Below are 21,797 nucleotides of genomic sequence, written 5' to 3'. Positions count from 1 at the left end.
TTACACATGGGCGGCGCATGCTGGGTTGAATGGGCTTGAGAACTCAAAGCATGCTGCCCGTCACTGGCAACGAGTCAGAATGGCCCAAAATATAATATTCAGCTGCCAATCCTAGCGATTCCGCAGTGTTATATTTTCCATGTAATGACTGTTTATATTAAAGGATAATGATTCCCGACTTGCCATACTTCAAAGAATTTCAATAATCGTTGGTGGGTGTGTAATTCTCTGTGTTTGCAGTCGGGCAAGAATTTTCATGGGACTCCCCCAAAGTTGACAATGCTAATACGGTAGTATTAGTACGACCAGCAGCAGGTGATATGATTTCCAATCTATTTATACGGTAACTCCACAAAGAATATGTGGTTTTCCTTTCTATTCCCCCCTTTATACGCTAATGCCTCATTTCCATTTTATATTTTCGCCTATATCAAGAACTTGAAAAATGATCTCCAATGATATCTATCGCGCAGGATCAAGGGATGGACTGACTATAAAGAATGCACAAGTGTCTGCTGAAGCTCCAAGAAATACAGAAGTGAATGGGAGAGACCACCAGAAGGATGGGCAAAAACCAATTGGGATGCTGCTATAATGCTATTGACAGGTCTAGGAATAAAATAGGAATTGGAGTTGTTGTTCGGGATCATGAAAGACAAGTTATGGCTACCTGACGTGCATCCAAAATTCTCAAAGCTAAGGCCATCCTCGTTGAAGCTTTTGCCGCCTAATTTGGGAGAGAATTGGGGTTGCAACAAGTCCTGATGGAGGGAGATGCTTCACAAGTTGTGAATGCTCTCAGGAACTTTCTGAAAGAATAGGGGGATGATGAACTGAGACATACTGCTTAGGATGCTCATTATTTTGGGTCTTTTCTATAGAGAGTCTTGATGTTGCGGCCATTACGACACTGGCGCACCGCAGTCCTTGCTCAAGGATACAGAATAATCAGATTAAGCCATACATGAAGAGATTTTTCTTTCCACACATGGCGACATCCCATGCTTTTGTTGTGAATATTGCATGCCTCATTTGTGCCATTTTCCGATCCTACTAATTGAGCTATTACATCAACTTCTCATAAATAAAATTCTCAGAGAGTCTCACGAGATTGTGTGAAGTGATTTACAAAAAATACAAAGTCCTCTTTCTTTCTTTGTTTTGTTTTTATTTTCAATCTTTTTCAGTTCCTGCAGCTAGGATATGTGCCACGACCTTCGATGGTTCAGAACCACAAAAGTAGAATCCAGAAATAAGGCTAAACATGTTTTTGGTAGACCAAAAATTCACACATATTAATCATCTTTTGCACAATCTCAATGAACAAAGAGGAGGAAATTCTGGCAAAGAACGAAGGAAGTAGAGTCTGTTAGAATCATTTAACAAAACCCAGTCCACAAAATCATTACATTACTTGAAATTTTAAGTATAGGCACGAGGGTGTGCCAAAAGGTAGGCCTCCACAACTTCATACATCCCTATGGCTCTGTCCTTTCCAAGCTCAATATCCTCTTCTTTAATGTCTACACCTTCCTTTGCTTTGTATTCACTAGTTATCTTACAGACACATCCTTTTCTGCCATATCCCTCAAACTTGACCTCATAGGTAATATATTCAAGCTTATCCATTAATGCATCACCTTCGATCAAAGTGTGCTTGCACGTGAACTTCTCCTTATCAAGTGCATCAATCCTGTGCCTCACGTATTTGAAAGGACTGGCTGCAGATTGGAACAAACACAACATGCTTCTTATGTTACAGATAACATATATATATATATATATATGAACATAATTTGTCTGTCTAAGAAGCTAATTAAGATCTTTGCTAACCTTCAGTGAAGTTGATCTGTTTGATGCTCCCAACATCTCCCTGGCCTTCAACAAATTCCATGCTCTTTATTGATGAGAACATGAGCTTTGGGCAAAGGTTGTGGGAGTCAAGGATCAAGGCCTTGAACATCCTGTCCGGAGTAACCTGAGTTGCGAATGACTGAATGATTTTGATGACACCCATAGTTGCTAAAACTATGAACCAAGAGAAAATGAAACGGTGAAAAAAAAAAAAAGGAGATGAAATGAAGAAGATAAGCCTGGGAACACAATTCAGAGGAGGGGGAATCAGAAGACCTTATTTATTTATTTATTTTTGGGTAGCTCTGCAGAGATTTGGAAAAGGGGACTTTAATTGGTTTAAATTTGATTTATTCTTATTGTGGTTAGCCTTCAAACTTCAAAGTCCACTGTGGTACGCAATCATAATCTGGGCTTAAAAGTCTTCGATTCCATGTTTGATCTGGTCAACTTCACAAAGAATATATTTAAAGTTTTTGACAGCAAACAAATTGTCTCCACTCACCACAAGTGGCTCCCTCACATCACCACCTAAAGAATAATAATTTTCCAAAGGCTCGAGAGACATTGAAAACTAGAAGTATGACTTGAAATAAGGTTAGGAGTGAGAAATGCCGTAATTAGTTTTGAGTTAATGGTACACCTCAACGAGTCTCTAGACCAGTGGAGATCCTTGACCTCTTGAATTGAGAGCAAAATCTATAAACCGTTGGCCACCATTGTTGAAATTGAACTAATGCTTTTAATCTAAGGAGATGATTAGGACATGAGATGAGATGAGAATTTTGTAAATAGTAGTGAGATAGTTTGAGTTAAGGGGCCGTTTAGATTGAGAAATACTTTAAACCAAACTCAACTAATCTCGTATCATTTTTACAACTTTTTTAAATTCTCATACAAAATATAATAAACAATTCAATTTTTTCAAATCTCAATTCAAATCTAATAATAAACAATATTGTTAGAATATAATATTTAATATTATTTTTATTTTGAAACTTGAAAAAGTTTAATTGTTTTTTGTTTTTTATTTAAAAGTTTGAAAAAGTTATAATGATTAATTTGAAAAAATTATAACGATTAGTTCAAAAGTATTTGTATTTGAATAATATTTGAGAAAAAAAATGAGATAGGATGAGATGAGCTGGAAATAAGATGAGATAGGATGAAGAAGAAAAAGAAGAACAAGAAAGATAGAACTATTGCTATATATATATATATATATATATATATATATATATTTTAGGCGAATATCACTCACATGGAAAAATGTATGTAATTAAAATAATAAGAAGTGCATGAAATGGTCCTTGAGACTTATAACTTATCTAGGGATATAGGATGGACCGGGCAAGTTCATCAATTTTTATTAAAAATAAATATAATTTTTGTATATACCATTAATTTGTTTTATAATCTTTTGAGTGTAAATATCATGTATAAAATACCTACAATACACGGATAATCCAATTCTTTGATTTTTTTTTTTTTTTTGAGTTAATACTTGGCACATGTTTGGATTGTGCTAAGAGGCTTAAAAAATGTTTAAATTGTCTTAAAATCACTTTAATAATAAAATTAGATTGTTTAGATGACACATATTAATTAAAGTACTTTTTAATATAAAAAAATTAAAAAGTGCATTTGAGGAAAATTTGATAATTTCCTTCAAACATACTTTTTCGTATATTGCGGAAGCTAGTTACACAACTTACACTTTTAAAAAAAATTATCAATAAAAGAAAATAACTATATAAATTTTATATAATTACAATTTTGTCCTTGTCTTATGTATGGGCAACTAAACTTAATTATGGGCAACTATAATTACAAGTTGAATGCATATAATTACTACTATAATTACAACTATAATTACAATTTTGCACATATAATTACAAGTTGAATGGCAATACATAGGGATTTTTTTCATCATACTTACTAACAGCTATATATGGGCAACTAAACTTAATATGTGAATTTGTTACGTCTATCACAAAGACAAGATGTCCTCGCTCATTTTGTCCATCTTGTTCAACACCATTGACTTCAAACGGTAGATTTGTATGGATATGTTTTTGAGAAATGCATGGCATATGTGCAAAAAGGCCCCAAATCCGATCAAACTGAAAAACCTGATTGGGCCCATCGAAAGAAAATCGAGTTGATCGGTTTAGACAACGAATCGGGCTCAACAACTCACAAAGTCGGTCGAAACCGATCACCCGACTATAAGGTTTTCTTTCTCCTCAAACTCTAGCCGCAGTTCTTCTTCTTCTTCTTCTTCATTGCTATACCATTGCCCACTATCTGGGTTTCTCCTCTTTAGCATTTTAATGGATTCTCCGCCATTAAAGATATTTTTTTATCCAAAAGAAATAATAGAAAGATGGCTCACAAGAGTTGCAGAGCACTGCACAAAGAGAGAGAGAGAGAGAGAGAGAGAGAGAGAGAGAGAGAGAGAGAGAGAGAGAGAGAGAGAGAGAGAGTGTGTGTGTGTGTGTGTGTGTGTGTGTTCTCGCAGAAGGAAGGGATCAAAGTTTCGGATGACTATATAGATAAAACTCTTGGATTCCTTATTGCCGTGGACATAGGCTTGGTGGAATTTTCTCAGGTGCGCAAACTCTTCTCCTTTGTGCTTGGCAATCCTTTTTTTTTTACCTCTGTTTTACCTTCTTTTTATTTTTTATTTATTTATTTTGGTTCTTGTTTTCTTTTTCTGATTGTGGTGCCTTAGGTGTTTTATTGGATATTAATATCAAAGAAAGATATGAAGACTGAAAAGATAGCTAGCGAGAAAACCAATGAAAGAAAGAACGAAAGCAACAGTAAGATCATAAGGGTTTTTTTAGCTAACTGTGCGAGTTCAGTTTTTGCTCTGACCTTTTCTTTCTCAACAACTTTTCGTGAAAATGTCGGGACGTGGAAAGGGCTTGGGTAAGGGAGGAACAAAGAGGCATTGTAAGGTTTTCCGCAATAACATTCAGGGTATCACCAAGCCTGGGATTTGCCGTTTTGCTCGCAGGGGTGGTGTGAAGCGTATCAGTGGTCTGATCTACGAGGAGACCTGAGGGGTTCTCAAGATCTTCTTAGAGAATGACATCTGCGATGCTGTGACGTACATTGAGCACGCTAGGAGGAAGACCGTGACAGCTATGGATGTGGTTTATGCCTTGAAGAGGTAGGGAAGGACACTCTATGGGTTTGGTGGTTAGATTGTATACTTGGGGCTTTAAGATGGTTAGATCTTAGTAGTGCTTGTAGATCTTGGCTATAGATCAGTTTCCATTGTTTTTTGTGTTGTTTCCTGTTGTATGTGACTCAAACTTTAAATTGGAAGCATTTGATTTCTATTTTTTTTATTTTAAAAAAAAAAAGATCAAAAGGGTTTTTTGGGTCTATTGCGTCCACAAACGGTGAAGGATTGAAAGGAACGGGTTCAACCTGATCCTATATTTACGGGTCAGATCGGATTGTGTTGGCATGATCTTTCCAGTAGGTAGGGTCGGAACCAAATTCAATTCAAATGAGCTACTATGCAGGCCTAGCCTACACTAACATATCTTAATGTGATCTATCAGGTTACAAAATTCTTTTTATTATAAGATAGAATTTAACGTATCATATTAAATGAAGTCAGCATCGTCTTAATGTGATCATTAAATAAAGTAAAATTTCTTTAATATAAAATTTCTATATAGACAGTGGCGGACCTATTAAGGCCATTGGGGAGGCCAAGGCTCCCCAAAAGTTTGAAAACAAATTTAATATATATTAATATTTTATAATTTAATAAGATAATATTGATTTTATCTTGTGTTAGCCCCTCTCTAAAAAAATTAATTTGACCCTTCTTTATAAAATTATTTTGATCTTATAGATTATTTATTTATATATTTTTTTATTATTTCAATGATATATTGTTCTTGACACATGATATATTTTTTTAATACATAAATTATATTCATGTCAAAAAAATTGTGTAAAAATAAAATAAAAAAAATCTTGTTATACTTTTATCATTTGTAAAATACAGCTAGCTCTTCTAACCAAGGGGATTGGCTATCGCAATGACTTCAAAATAGGCCATAATTAATGGAGTAAAAAAGGCCTAGTATGAAAGCCCATCTGACGCTACAATATTACAAATCGAGAGGGGGCGAAATCACTAACACATTTTGTAGAAGAGAAATGTTTTAGGAATAGAGTATGAATCAAGAACACAAATCAAATGATATATTTTGCCCAACATCAAAGCCAGACTTCTTTGTTTAGTCTTTTTTTGAAGAAGCAGACAGAAACAGTACATGAACACATTTCACCATGCCTCCACAATCACTAGCGATTGAGACTTATTATCACGCAGCTGGCTGCATGCAGGCCATTACAGACAGACGTACAAAGGCATAAACTACACCATCAAGCAGATGTCAGAGATCAGATTGCTGGTTGAAGATTGATCAGCAATACTCATTTAAGAAAAATATAAAAGCGATAATTAAGCATAGGCATCAGGGTTTTGGAGCAGGTAGGCTTCCGCAATTTTGTACATGCCTAGCACCTTTTCCTTGCCAGCCTTGATTTCCTCTTCCGTGATCACAATGTCACCCCTGTTATGGTAGTTTGTTGTCATCTTATTTTTACTGCCACCCTCTGGTGTTGGCTCAAACTGGACCTCATGAACAATGAATTCCAGCTTCTCCCCCATCGCATCTCCTTCGATCACTGTGTACTTGTAGTAGTAGATCTCTTCGTTCACTTCATCAATTCGGTTCTTAATGGAGCTGATAGGGCTACCTGCATCATCATCATCATCATCAAGAGTATTCATCATCTTATCTTTAATTCAATGAAATAATTCCCGGGCGTTTAATGTTTAATTGTAAGGATACATGAGTAATATTATATATTTGCTAGATAGCTAGCTTGCTTAATAATTAATACCTTCAGCGAAATTGACCTGCCTGATGCTACCGGGCCTTCCATTGCCTTGAATGCAATCAATGCTCGACAGCTTGTGGCATGACTTTTGGGATGAGGTTGTGAGAATCAAGGACCAGGGCTTTAAACAATCTGGATGGAGGGATTGGGGAAGTTAAGTAGTCTGTATAAGTGATTACACCCATGATATGCTAGCTAGAGGATTGGAAGTACGAAGACCGGCCTCTGGACTCTTAAGCTGGTAGATGGGTTTTAATTACGAGTATAGAGCTTTTGATCTATCTTCAACTAATTGGTAAGAAAAATGTATCATGGAAAGGGCCTATTTAAAGGTTGAAGTCATGACTGTAGTAGTACTCTTGTTCTTGAATTTAATTGTTTGCTTTTGGTTATTGGGCAATCAATGCCTGGAATACTACATTTGATTAATAACATATAATGTATTAGGGCGTCATTCTCGAAGTAAGATCACAGACGGTCCATATATAATATTATATGCACTTCCAATCTCCTTGACCACCTTAACTGCATGCATTATGTTAATACATATACAGAAGGACAAAGTAAGGATCTCAACCTCTATTTAAATTAAGTTCTCTCTCCTGTACGTAATACGTCATCAGACAGTACTACATATTATATTATTAATTGTAAACTAAGCCTGCGAGCTAGGGAATATTAATATGAGATGCACCATTTTGTTCATATTAGCATGTTGGGTTCTTATATATATAAATATATAGGACGTCACCATCTTGATGAAAATCTCAAGAAGTCAGTTTGGACATTTTGATATTAAGCTAGCCATCAGATAATAATTAATATGCCTCACATTCCTCGACCACTATCAATTTTTTTTTTCCTTAGAAAGTAGAACATTTATAGGTAAACTAACGAAAACAAAATACAAGTTCGATAGGGTAGGAGTCTCCTACAGTCTTCCCAAAACCAAAACACATTATAACACAAAAAAGAAAAAATAAAAGGGTAATCGGAACCAAACAAATGGCTCCCACCCAATTCCCACAAGGGGAAAACTGCTTGGTGATGGTCTTTACATAGTCTAATAAATAGACTATAAAACTGCGGTTGGAAGCCGCAATACAGAGGGTTGTGCTGCAACGTGTTGGTTTGGACTAGCTGGAAGAAACTATCATATCCACTTTCACTCGATCCTTGGTTAGGAAAAGCATAAATATAGTGTAGCATCTTAAAACTGTGTCGAATCTCCGGCTAGCTGGCGTTACCGATAGTGGCGGTGTGTGCAGGCCACGTGCCATATCTAGAGAGAGAAGACTAGTCGGATCTACAAAATCTGATGCCGCAAACCTCGAAATTGCCGCGCGTGGTGGCAGAAAGCCCATCGAGGCGTGGCGGCACGTGAAAATCACGCGCCGCATAAGCCGCGCATGAGACAAATGTGCCACTTGAATGGGCGGATATCTTCCACCAATTTGACGATTAGCACCTGGAGAAGCTGAAGAGGCAGTGTGTGTCTGCCCTAGGTCGCCGGAAAGCAGTAGATTGACAAAGTTGAACGGAGCAACTGGAAATAAGCTAAAAAAGGAGGAAAAAAACAAAGAAATACATAAATAAAGGCTAGTAAGGAGGGGAGGTGGGTGGTGGAGCCGAAGCACCAACCCCCCTCCCCCTAGTGAACGAAAAGTTTTTCGGGGTTGGGCGATACGGATGCTGAAGAGAAAAATAAAATGCTGGAGAGAGACTTCCATGGTGTTGACCAAAAAAAAAAAAAAACTCCTTAACCACTATCAATTAATTGAATTAGGTCGGAGTATATATTTTATCTATATAAAGATAAATGTTATAGCCATAAAGAGATATTATAAAAATAAATTTTAAAATTGACATAATTTTATAATATGATACAAAATTAGACTTCTTTATAATAAAAATAGTTTTATAAGTTAATTATACTCACCACACAAAGTGTCATTAATTATAAAATTTCTATGTGGTTAAATCCATGTACAGTTGTTTTATGGGGTTATGCTACACAACACCCCAACACCCCAACACCCCACCCTTTTTTTAATTTTTATTATTTTATTTTTTATCAAATATTTAATATATAAATAATAAATAAAATAATTAAATTAATTTAAAAAAAATAAATTCAAAAAAAATATTAAAAAAATATTAAAAAATAAAAAAAGGGTGGGGTGTTGGGGTGTTGGGGTGATGGGAAGATTTATTCCAAGCAAATTATTGCTGTGTATTTACTCTCTTTCTTTGAGTTTTGACATATATACTTGTGAAATATGTAAGTGTCGTGTAATTATTAAAAAAATAAAATAAAATTTATTATTAAAAAATTAATTAATTTTTTATGTGAATTTCATATCTATTCATTTTTTTAAAATTATTATGCAGTGTGTGCACACTCAAGACTATAAATATAATTTCTCCAAAAATACAAAAAAAAAAAAAAAAAAAGATCATCGCCTTTTTCATGTGTAGATTATGCATGATCAATAGATATGTCAGTAGCTTCCATAATGAACCAGCTAATTATTAATGATGGTTATTAAGAGAATTAGCTGCATGCTAGCTAGGTTGGCTTCTAATTTCGTATTGCATGCATTAGAAAAACTTGCAGGCCGATAGTTAGGCCACCACCCGGCCGGCAGTGGTCATGGAGGGTAATTTCTTCTTGTTTGTTTCTTCTTCTTCTTCTTCTTCTTCTTCTTCTTTTTTTAATAAGATTGTATTAATTTTGATTTTTTATTATGTTGTTATATGCGTCAAGAACTTAACGGAAAATTAGTTAGAGGTCTCAAATTTTAAATATTGCAAACTCGAATCTTAAAATTTTACAATTGATAATTTAGGACATACAATGTAAATGTAAAAGTAAAAGAAAACAATAATCAGCCGACAAGTGATTTATTTGAGACAGCTAGCGGTTTGGCGTAGTTTTTAAAGAAGGAAAATGACTGTGTGGCCATGAGTTTGTTACTTCCATATATTTAATTTTTTTTCTTAATAATTAAGAAAATAATTTTTAATATATTGATAAATTTTTTATTTTTAAAGATATTTAAAAAATATAAAAAAATTAAAATATACAATTTGTAACAGTAGACACACCCAATGGTCGCCACTGAGCAGCACATTAGCAGCACCCTTTAAAGAAAAGTACTAAAGCCTCGTTGTTACATAGATGAAGTAAAATGAAAATTTTATGAGTAATAATAAGCTAATTTGTAAATAATAGTAAAATAGTTTAAATTAAGATATATTATGGAGTTTTAAAAAATGAGAGACAATTTTGAATAAAAATACTATAAAGTTAAATTATTGTTATAATAATATTTTTAATATCATTTTTATTTTAAAATTTAAAAAAATTAAATTATTTTTTATGTTTTATTTAAAAATTTAAAAAATTGTAATGATTGGATTAAAAAGTTGAAAAGTTGAAATTTGAAATAAAAAATTATTTGTGTTTGGATGTTAAGATAATATTTTAGATAAGATGATACTATCTGTGAAATCAAACGGGAATAACTAAGTATACATGTAGAATTTTTTATTTAATATGTTTATAATTAAGAATATTTCTGTAAAATAATATTATTTTATAAAAATACTTCCTATCTTAAAACTGAATTATATAAAAGATTCGGAAAAATATTTTATAAATGATACGAACTGTACGTACGTGCGAATCGAAGCTAGTTTTAATATTATGTTGACATCGTAATATTGGAAATTAACTTAGTGATTAGGACAATATTGTTTAATAATAGTGTGAATCAGTGGCGGAGCCACATTGGGGCAGGAGGGGGCCATGGCCCCCCTACAAATTTAAAAATATATATATATGTTAATTTTTTTAATTTAATAAAATAATATTAATTTATTATGTATTGGCCCCTTCCCTAAAAATTATTTTAGCCCATTCATAAAATTTAATCTGATATAAAAATAAAATAAATAAAATACATCTCATATAAAATAAAATACATCATTTTTATTATAAAAAAAAAATTCTAACTATAACTACTAGTATTTCTAACCTATTTCCATTGTCTATATTGAAAGAGAAATAGTTAAGAATTTTGATTTAAATTCAATACTTGATGATTTTGTTTGTTTAAAAGAACTCAAGTTATAATTTTAGACACTATTTTTTTTGTTTAATATATTTGTATGAATGTCTTTCTATTATTTCAATGATATATTATTCTTGACATCAAATATTTTTTTAATACATAAGTTGTATTAAACGTATTTTATTTTTATTATAATCTTCCTATCAGATTATTATACATCGTAAAAAAAATTATATAAAAATAAAATAAAAAATATTTTATGTATATTATTCTAGTTTTATTTGGCTCCCCGTCAAATAAATTCCTGACTCTCCCACTGGTGTGAATGTTTTCTTTTTAAAAAAATATTTAAAAGTGTTCAAAAAATAATGTAAAAAAAAATATTTTGGCATAACTAGAGCCCCAGGAGGCCTAGCGCTGGCTGTAGACCCACCTTTTTTATTTTTCTGTTTTTGATTGTTTTAAAATATTATTTTAAAATATTTTATTATTAAAAATATATATAACTTTACTAATAGTTATTTTTTTAATCAATAAATAAAAAAATTAGAAAATAAAATAAAATGCATAAATTGTACTAAGATTAATGGGCCGGAAAACTCATGGGTTAATCTAGCATTTTACCTCAAGTATCGATCGACCAGGTAAGAACCTCATCACATAGAGATAATAAATGGGATAAAGGAAATTAAAAATAATAATAATAATAATAATAATAATAATAATAATGCATGTTTTTTTATCCCATATATGACGCACATCTTTCTTTTATATCTGTCATTTTTATCTCTTTTGATAGAATGAGATTCCAAAAACTGTTCAAGCTATATATATATATATTATAGGAATATTTCCCCATTTTTTATTTTATTTCGCAGTTGTACATAAGTCGAATTTTTCAGCGCAGAAGTTCTTATGTACTATTGTGCCACATACGCAGGTGATCAACAGTACATCTGGCGCCACAAAGCAAAAACATATATAGAAATCACAGTACTACTTAATCAATCCATGATCATGATCATGATCATGTATATATGATAATGAAAGATATTGAAAAATTAAGCATAGGCTTCAGGATTGGCCAAGAGATATGCTTCCACAACCTTGAAAACAGCCATGGCCTTTTGCTTGCCTGCCTTCGCTTCCTCTTCATCGATCTGGACCCCTGGTTTTGGATGATACTTGCTGACATCTGTACCTTTGCATCCCCCATCAGGAGTGGCCTCAAACTTAATCTCATAAGAAACTGATTCGATCTTGTCCAGCAAATCATCACCCTCAATCAATGTGTAACTATATGTTAATTTCTCTTCATCTACTGCATCGATCCTATGCTTCACGTACTTGATGTGTGCACCTGCATAGATAGACAGTAAACTGATTAAAAAAAGAAAAAACGGGTTTAATGATTCAACCATTCTTTGAATAGAAAGACGACATAAAACCATTTATTCAGTTCATGTCCTAAATTATATATAAGCATAATGAAAGTTACTGTAAGATGCAACTAGCTTGCTTGCCTTCAGCAAAGGTCAGCTTCTTAATGGTTCCAGGCCCTCCATTGCCTTCAACTATCTCGACACTCTTGATGGCCTGGGGCATGAGCTTGGGGAGGAGGTTGTCAGCATCAAGGATCAAGGCCTTGAACAGCTTTGCTGCCGGGACGGGGCTAGTGAACTTATCAGTTAGAGATACAACACCCATGATCTTTACAGCTTGGAGATGAAAAGCTAGAAAACAAGTAAACACTTTTGGACTGGAAGTTTGGAGTGAGAGAGAAGGTGTAGACTAGGGATATATTTATAGATCGAGAGGACAGGAATTGTGCAAGTTTACGTTCCCTAGCTGTGTCCTATGGCTTCGACTAATTACTTTAGCCATATTTAGTTGAATAATGTTGGTAGCTGTCTCTATCATGAGAAGTTGCTGATACTATGTGCTACCAAACGCAACAGCATGCACCGCTTTCTTACCAAGAGAACCTTCATTTTATCCGATTATATGCATACCCACCTGTATTTGCATGGCTCATTAATTATGATCTCCAGTTTGGTTTTCAAATTCATCTCAATTCATTTTATTTAATTATTATAATTTTTTTTAAATTTTAACATAAAATATAATAAAAAATTCAATTTTTTCAAATTATAAAATAATAATAATATTAAAAATAATATTCTAACAATATTTTATTTAACTTTTAATTTTTATCTCAACTCAACATCCAAATGCAGCTATTCTCTTTTCTTCTCTTTTCATTTCTTTTTTGTGCAATTAACTCGTATCAAGTGCCTATAAAACCTCTATTATCAAAAAATATATATATAATTACAAGTATAATTATGCATTAATCTGTGCATTAATTTGATGTGATTGGTCAAAAAATAAATTTTATTAAAAATAATATTAATTTAAATTTTAAGTATGAATGAATCAGTATTGATATGCAGATTAGTACGTAACTTTACTTGTATGTAGCAAAACTATATTATCAAACATTTCTTAACAAACATGAAATATGCATTATATCTTACGAAATCAATCGATCCAAAAAGCCTCACTCGAATGCGTTCATGGCATCGAGATTCTCTAAAATTTTATATAAATTTCAAAATTTAAATTAGGAATAAGATAAACACATAATGTAAATTTTATAATATTTATTAAATATTTAATATTGTCCCAAAACTGAAAGCATAAATAAATATGGTAAAACTCACGCAGTATGTGTATCTGTTTTTAAAATTTATCTTAACTGTGGATAAAATAAAACGATAACATATTTGGCAGATAGACTTGATCGTGATAACTTGAATGTGGGGCGGCGGATACTTCTCATTATGTTGAAAAAAAAAAACTCAAAATGGCGTACAAAGCGACCGACTCCTTGTATTGCAAAATGATCTTATAATTTATTGCTCTGATGCTCATTAAATGCCACCGGGGAAAGGAGGAAAACTATAAAGTAAAAATAAAAGCCTGAAAATTCGATAATGGTTTTTTTTATTCTTTTTTTGTGACTTCGGGCCCAATGAGATTTGAATCACAGATTCACAAGTATTCCACGGATATCAAAATCCATCCCCAGACGGCAAAACTGTACGCTCATATAATTAGCTTAGCCCAATTACAAAAGTCGTTGCCAAAATGCAATTTTCACAAATCTAAATGGCTGTCCCACAATATATATAAATATATATATATTCCACAATGTCTGTCTGCAATGCAATTTGCCTTCGGCTTCGATATATATTTTACGTGGGTGCAACTTGAACTTGACCTTTAGGATCTAGTGAGAAAAAGAAATAAACATATAAAGTAGACTTCATAATATTTATAAAATATCGGAGTGAATTTTCCAAATAGCATTAGCTGCCCAATAAAAAGCTATAAGACACGTTCTTGTATTTATCTCTCTCTTGCTCTATGCCCAATAGTTCAAAATCTATAAGGATCTGTATCCAAACTTGTAAGCTTTGAAACAGACAGGAAAGAGTCAGGAAGCTTAGGACCAAGATGACACATCATTCATAAATAGCCGGAAAAGGTGGTGACAGCCGTGCCATCATATTATTTCTTTCACGACCCAGGTTAACCAATGTAGCGGCAGGGTACCAGGCAACCATTAAATCTGACACCCTAGCCTTATTAGTTATTACATCTTGTGATGTAGTTCAAGATCTCGCACCTTCACCGTTGTCCCACCACCGACCTAAAGGGGTTGGGTGCCCACCTCTAGTACGTGTACCTTCTCTTGTTTTACCAAGTGAGGGAAAGGAGTTCTACATTTTTTTTTTTTTTAAGGTTTCAGAGATCCATATTTTAGAGGACAGATCGAGTCCTTTTCTAACAGACTTCTAATAAGAGTAAAAAACTTCTAGGCAGCACCAAATTAAGAAATCTGATCAAATATGTTTAAAGTACAACTGATACAGAGTAACAGAGATGCCAGAAAATCATAAATCATGTAGTGCTAAAACAAGCGCAAATCACTTTGTTGCCCTTTCAGTTCTACTAAGCAGTACAGATCCTTCTAGCAATGACACAACTGATTGCCAAAAAGTTCAAGAAAGAACGTACCCATTTCAAGAAAGAACGCCTCCTAGATGATAATGAAGGCTTGGATTTGAAACACTGGACTCTAGAACACAACTGTATCAAGCATAGTTCCCAGAGTTTGAATTATATTTGACGACATCAAGTTTGAGACATGTTCTTCAAGGTGCTTCTTTGCATCCTGCCTTCCCACATTTGCTATTGCAAGCTTTTCGGGTGGCAGCTCATCTTCCTCCTGCACTGCCTTGTTGTATTTAATAGCTAAGTTAAGCATCTCCTGCACATGCCAAAACAAAAATCATAATCAGATAATAGTAGACTATATATCAAGTATCTGTACATATATATCAATCAAAATCCACAATCGTGAAAGGTGGGGAGGTCAAAATCAGCTCATATCTGAAGGTCATTCCCACCGCAAGAATGCTGTGCCAATGTCAATGTAGCAAATCAATATGTTTTTCCTAAAATATAGCTGTCACTCCCTTTAAATCACTGCTTTAGTATCAATAAACACACCGTTTATGGGTACAGGTTAGCATATGCAACAGCAGGGGGTGAACAAGATAATCATATTCCCATAGATAAAGTCCAGAACTCCTAAGCCAGAACAAGTTTTTTTATTTTTTTTAATTGCCACCGGGTGTCCAGGACAAAGTCCTGACTAACCTCAAGGATGCACAAGCTCTTAGTAAAGAGTTCACGCAAGTACACCTCAGGTAATTTAAGGAAAGCTTCAAACCAAAACAAGTAACACAGCAATATGGCCTGTGGTAAGATAGTATTATAGTGGAAGACAGCATGGCAAGGACCTTTCTGTCTATACCCTTCCAAGGTTTAAAAACAAGATATTAAGTATATTTGTTGAAGTATTATGCAATATTTTATGGGAAGTGCTTTTGATGAATAAAGTGTCAACCTTGCTCTACAATAAAGAGAAGATTGAACACTGACAATCCATGACATCCTTTTGCATTTATTTATTTATTTATCATAAATGTAATTCGTTCTGTAAAATAATAGCTAAAAAAAAAGAATAAATTATCCAAAAAAGACATAAATAAATTTGGTATCATAAAAATTGTCTAATGCGGGAATGAATTTATGATAAGCCAACAAGTTAATATTAACAAATTGTCAGCAATCACCACTCCTACACACCCATACATTAATTTCTCGAATTTTAGTTTTTTCTAAGAGATAAATAATAATGGTAAAAGAGAAATAGTAATGAATAGGAAATTTTAAAGGGTTGGTATTTGTCAGATCAGATGCCTTTGAAAATTTGAGAGACGGAAAGTGTATGAATCATGATTTGGTTTTAAAAGTCACAGATGGATTTCAGGAGAGTCCAAGGAATATAGAAGTGCGGGGAGAAAAATAAGCAAAGAGAGAGATATGCCAAGAAGTGGGTGTTGTTGTGTGGTCAAGAGAGGGAAAATTCCTTTTGTCTTGTCTTCTTTCTTAATAATTGATATATTCTATATCTTCTCTCATTTTTTTCTCATTTACAATAAGTACATATTAAAAAAATTCAAAAAAGCATGTTGTTTGCGCTTTAAGCCCACCAGAAATGGAGCCAAAAAACACACTTTAATGTGGCCTTTTGCACACGTGCTTTGTTTTTGGTAAAACACTTTAAAGTCAAGCACACTTTTGCCAACGCCATTCCTTAGACCTTCACTCACCTGAACAGTCTGCTCATTAGTTTTAGAATGGGTGTCAAATCGCTTAAGTGTTAAGCCATCAGTCCATTTCTTCTTGTGAAGGTTAAGCAACATCTTCTCCTCAAGTTCATTCTTCCTGTAATTAATTGCTATTGAGTAATAATGCCGATTCAACCCATGGATCAATGCCTGCAAATAGAATGCATCAAAGTAGGTCAAAAGGCTGAATTGTACAAGAACAACCAGACTACTAGATCCACACTCACTTGGATGGATGGTTTATTAAGATGCCCAAGGTTGGACGTTGTCTGTCGTGGCTCTTGGCCAAGCATCATAGTTTGTGGGTTAATCAGACGAAATGCATCAATCACTACTTTCCCTTTCACACTCTGAATTGGATCCACAACCACAGCCACAGCTCGTTGATTTAAAGCTTCAAAACTCTGCAGAAGATAACAAATTTGAGCATATGAAGTTTTTTGATGAGGATGATAATGAAAGACAAGCTAACCCCATCCAATAAAACAAATGGAAAAAAGAAAAGAAAAGAAAAATAGACGTGAATTGTTGCAAGTCCACGTGTACTTTTTTTGGTTAAGTAGCTCCTAATCAATGTGTTAAAAACCTAACTATTGAGAGAGAACTGGAAGGTAGAAGTTTCAAGCTGCAGATGTCCGACCAACGGATCGACTGAGGTCAGAGCTAGACATCAAAGATTTTTTTTACAAGTAATCAAGATAATAATTACTAAAGTAACTAATCAAAAAATAATATTACTCCAAATACAATTGTACTTCAGAATAATCAATTTAGTTCAGCATTGAAACAATATTACTCCAAAAGTAACCATTAATATCAACTTCGCCACAACATCTCTTACTTAAGCTAAATAGTGCAACATATAAACTAATAAAAAACTAAGAAAATATCACCATTTTGAACAAAAAAGGTGTGTTCCACACATTCATTCTCCTAGGAATGTCGCTTAACCAAGGTCACCCATTTCCATTTATCCATCCTCTTCTTATATCGAAGAAAAGTCTAACTAGCAATCATGCCAACACCCCCCCCCCCCCCCCCCCCCCCCAAAAACACCCAAAAAAAAAAGAATAAAATAAAAAGAAAAAGAAAAAAAAAACTACATATCTAATTTGAAATCAACAGCATTGGAAGGAAAAGGCTCGGCCAAGGGGGGCAGAGGTGTGGGGGGTTTCCAGGAAAGGAGAGGTAGGCAACAGCAGATGGAGCTAAGAGACGGTGACATAATGAAGGGGAGGAAATATGTGGAGTTAGAATTTCATCCAATGGAGGCAGGGAGAACCAAAGGGAGGGGTAAACAATTAAAGAACCAGTAAGGTAGAGCAGTGGTGAAGGGAGCAGAGAGATAGGAAGAGGGTTAGGAAGGGAGCCATGGTCGAGAAGATGTTTTAGGCAATAGGTCACAGTTGATCAGGTCCAACAGTCCATTTTTTAAAACGATTATTATAGTTGTAAATTGAAAAAAATTTCTTTAAAAAAACTCATCAATGAAGGTAAATTTTCATGAGTCATAACAATCCTTTGGAATCTTCAATACCATCCTTGAAAGCAAATTAACATAGAAATTATCTCAAAGTTTTCTAAAAAAGTTAACCTGACAACTTATAAAAAAAAAAAAGTTACCAGACAAAGACTAACAAAAATACATGCATTTTTCTGTTACTTGAGAAAGGGCGGGGGGAAGGCCAAAGAAAATACATAAGTGAGAAGCGATTAGCACAAAAAGTTAAAGGGAACTGCTGATGTACAAAACTTGTTAGCAGAGAAAAAATAAGACATTTTTTTTTTTTTATAAGTGAGAAAAAATAAGACATTTAGATAGTCTTTTCATAATCGAGATAAACATGCCCTTGCTTTTATTAAAACATACAAATTTTCTGTCACAAAATGTTTATTGCTACCATAAAGAATAAAATTTCAATATAGGTTAGAGTAAGTAACAACCCAAGGAAAGCTTAAGTCACATCTGGCCTCATATTCCAAAAACACCAGCAAGGTTACGATTGGAATCGCTAGTAATAATTATATTGCAAAAAAAAAATCCTCCTAGTCAATGTGCAATCTCATTCACCATCCTCCCACACTAAATCCAAGATGTTACAGAGTATAAAATGGAAGATAAAAGAACAAAAATAAACTTAAGAAAACAAGAAAAAGAAATGCAAAAGAAAAAACCGTGCAACCTGCTGTGTATTAATGTCGACTCCAGAGAGCCAACATCCAAATCCAGGATGTGAATGGTACCACCCAACAACCATCTCGGGCCTGGAATACCAAGGAAAAGAAAAGTAAGAAAGTCAGAAAAACAAAACAAAAGTGAAATAAAGAAAGGATATCATCTATATAAACATGTTAAACATGGAAGCTTTGATATCAGAAATCAAAATCTAAAGCAAAAACCTGATTTTGGAATTGGAAGAATTCATACAAATATCCCATCTTAAGCATTGATTTGAATCCCCATAGAGGGATGCGAAAACACACACAAAAGAGCTCCTTAACACCCTTTCCGTCAATTACTCTTGTAAAAATGATAACTCTAGTTGATTAGTTTCAAAGGTTGTGGGAGTGAAGTCTATAAGCTTCCAATCTCTCAGCCTTTTCCAGTTTATACTAGGGGTGTCAAATCATGTTAACGGGTCGTGTTCGTGTCGTGTCAAAACATGTATATTATACTATATAAATAAACCCTAACCCGATCCGTTAACCTTATCGTATCAAAATCTCAAACCCTAACATGACCCATTAACATAACGTGTCGTGTCGTGTCGTGTCAACCCGTTTTTGACCCATTAGTGAATATTACTAAATAGGTTGACATGACACGATACGATCCGTTTCAAATTGTTTATGTAAATGAGTTGAATAGACCTAAAATTAACCTGTTTGACTTAATTAAATTTAACATAATTTTCTGTAAATGTTAAAATCACAATATCTATAAAAATCATAAAACTAACTACAAGTCTAAAATTACAATCTAAACAATAAAAATATCGAAATTAAAACTCTTAACAATTTTACTTTTGGGTAGAAGGGTATAATTGTAATTTTAACTTTCTTAACGTGTCATAACGGGTTCACCCGTTATCAACCCGTTAAGCAATAGTATCTTAACGGGTCAACCCGTTTTGACCAGAACCCATTAAGATTAAACCCTAACCCGCTATTATCGTGTCGTGTTCGTGTTGGGTTAACGGTTCATGTAATAAATTGTCACCCCTAGTTTATACTAATCTTTTTGCAAGTCAAGATCATGGCAATGGTATTTAAGATGTATAGGTTCCATAGTCAGAGACACGATCAGCCAAGAAAGAGTGCTAGAAAACCAATGAAAAGAAAATCCATGAAGCAAGCACAAATACCCCTACCAATCCCTAAACATTATGCAAACGGGGGTTTTTACACAAACCATTTGTCTTTTAATATTTTAATTGAATTTAGAAATTGTTCATAAAAAATTAAGTATCAATGACGATTCAACACCAAGTCCCATAAGAAACAAAAATCACAATGGCCACCGTCATTTTTCTTGTGTACTCCACGCATAAGCAACATAGTAACAATCAAGCACATGTCAAGTCATACGCACAATTAACTGGAATAATCCAATTTTCAATATGTACATCTAAATACTACACAGCTCTCAAAAATCAAATACCGTCCGGTCTGTTTAAGCATATCGAGCATGTTAGTCTGGAAGACGTGATCAACGGCCTCAACGCTAACCCCAGTACCGCTCTGTGGCATTGCAAAGACATCCACAACACGAACAGTGTACTCATCCACAAACTCTCCCAGCATCAAACCCATCACCTCCATGGGAACACCAGCTCTTCCTATCATTCACATCCAATCCAAAATTATTAAAAATGCAACAACAACCAGACCTTAAATATCCCAAATAGGCCCAAAAGCTAAAGCTAAAGCTAATTCCGTCGAAACCCTAGAATTGAAAATCAGAAATCCCAGGCGTTTAGATTCCACTTCAAAAAAATAACGCCAGAAAAGAACAAAAGCCTAACGTATTCCGATTAGAGTTTTGAACCAATCAAGATTACGGAAAATATAAATTAAATCCGAAATAAAATCCAAGAAAAAAAATATGAGAGAGAGAGAGAGAGAGATGTACCGTGCTTGAGCATTTTTAGGAGCGCGAGGGAAGAGATATAGACCTGCTCGGACGAATCGAGGGTGGGAGAGTCCGGCGGCGGATGCCCCAAAGCACCGCCTGCACCGGCGAACATTCGCTGCAACCTCTCCATGCCGGACATATCTGATCTTTCCGGTTTCTTTCTGAGCAAGAATTCAGCTTGCTTCGGGAAAATTTTTCCGGACACAGCGAACTGAAGTGCAGGAAGAAGCGCTAAGCTAATTTATAGTTACCGGACTGGGCCTAGGCCTAGCTTATAGACCCCTGATTTTGAGCAGAAAGGACCGGCTTGGGCTGACCCCGAAACCCACCATTATAAGCCCACACTAGTCCTTTATGATCCACATGCTTCCTTTAAAATGGATTATGTATGTATATATGCATGTCGGAATGAAAAATGACTTTTATAATTTATTTTTTATCTACTCTTCTTTATTTTTTTTTTTTCAAAAGAGAGCATTTTTTGTTATAGATTTTATAATATCTCTAAGCTTTTCCTTTTCCTTGCTACAACAAGTCTCCTAAGGTCACGTCACCGACGAAAGAACCTCTTGTGCTCTATTCTTTGAAGTGAGTTTCACGCCTGCCAATGGACGTCTGAGATCTACAAGAATATGACTATAAAAGATCTCCACCCTTCCCTTAAGAGTCACGGAAGTCTTACACATCATGATCAGCTGCCTTTGCTTTGGTCTTTACTTTGATTTTATGATCCTTTTTCGATTATTGCTACCATTACTTACCATTTGTTTATATACAAAGACTTTAGTGTTTTCAATGGAACTTGAACCCAAAATACACTGTAGCTATGGTTTATCATGTAATTACCTATAAAAGTTCTAATGCTTCAACCGACAATTATTAATGGACATTTGACTTATTATAAGTTATTGTCAAATGCTGGGTCCAATTATAAGCTGAGAATATTCTTCCCTTATCCTACTACTACTGCATCGACCTTGTCTTGCAAGTCGTGACTGTCGACAACACCATCTACTTCACTGCTAATAG

The 21,797-nt window shown here is 34.1% G+C and overlaps 3 protein-coding genes, 1 long non-coding RNA gene and 2 pseudogenes across 4 annotated transcripts; 2 read left to right on the top strand and 4 right to left on the bottom strand.

Annotated features, from left to right (window-relative positions):
* The first annotated feature begins 90 nt into the window (after nt 1-90).
* On the top strand, nt 91-1,040 carry LOC122318485. Its single transcript, XR_006244841.1, has 2 exons — nt 91-343; nt 474-1,040. It is a non-coding gene; the product is annotated as an uncharacterized LOC122318485 (long non-coding RNA).
* Nucleotides 1,041-1,253: 213 nt separating this feature from the next.
* Nucleotides 1,254-2,202, bottom strand: LOC122318482 (major allergen Pru ar 1-like). Its single transcript, XM_043135866.1, has 2 exons — nt 1,834-2,202; nt 1,254-1,721 (listed from the first exon to the last, which is right to left on the bottom strand). Exons 1-2 carry the CDS (start codon nt 2,015-2,017, stop codon nt 1,423-1,425), a joined length of 483 nt encoding a protein of 160 aa, XP_042991800.1. The 5' UTR covers nt 2,018-2,202; the 3' UTR covers nt 1,254-1,422.
* A 2,200-nt stretch (nt 2,203-4,402) lies between these two features.
* On the top strand, nt 4,403-5,208 carry LOC122318459 (annotated as a pseudogene).
* Nucleotides 5,209-6,106: 898 nt separating this feature from the next.
* LOC122318450 lies at nt 6,107-7,057 on the bottom strand (annotated as a pseudogene).
* A 4,617-nt stretch (nt 7,058-11,674) lies between these two features.
* On the bottom strand, nt 11,675-12,657 carry LOC122318446 (major allergen Pru ar 1-like). The gene is made up of 2 exons (XM_043135806.1): nt 12,392-12,657; nt 11,675-12,228 (listed from the first exon to the last, which is right to left on the bottom strand). The coding sequence occupies exons 1-2, from the start codon at nt 12,573-12,575 to the stop codon at nt 11,930-11,932; spliced, it is 483 nt and encodes a 160-aa protein (XP_042991740.1). The 5' UTR covers nt 12,576-12,657; the 3' UTR covers nt 11,675-11,929.
* Nucleotides 12,658-14,763: 2,106 nt separating this feature from the next.
* On the bottom strand, nt 14,764-20,993 carry LOC122318433 (26S proteasome non-ATPase regulatory subunit 14 homolog). Its single transcript, XM_043135780.1, has 6 exons — nt 20,766-20,993; nt 20,295-20,472; nt 18,817-18,898; nt 16,861-17,037; nt 16,616-16,783; nt 14,764-15,204 (listed from the first exon to the last, which is right to left on the bottom strand). Exons 1-6 carry the CDS (start codon nt 20,905-20,907, stop codon nt 15,013-15,015), a joined length of 939 nt encoding a protein of 312 aa, XP_042991714.1. The 5' UTR covers nt 20,908-20,993; the 3' UTR covers nt 14,764-15,012.
* Between the last annotated feature and the right edge of the window lie 804 nt (nt 20,994-21,797).

Source organism: Carya illinoinensis, chromosome 1 (genome assembly GCF_018687715.1).
Source record: "Carya illinoinensis cultivar Pawnee chromosome 1, C.illinoinensisPawnee_v1, whole genome shotgun sequence".
In the NCBI taxonomy this organism is placed as follows: Eukaryota; Viridiplantae; Streptophyta; class Magnoliopsida; order Fagales; family Juglandaceae; genus Carya; species Carya illinoinensis.
This window is presented reverse-complemented; position numbering and strand designations above follow the sequence as displayed.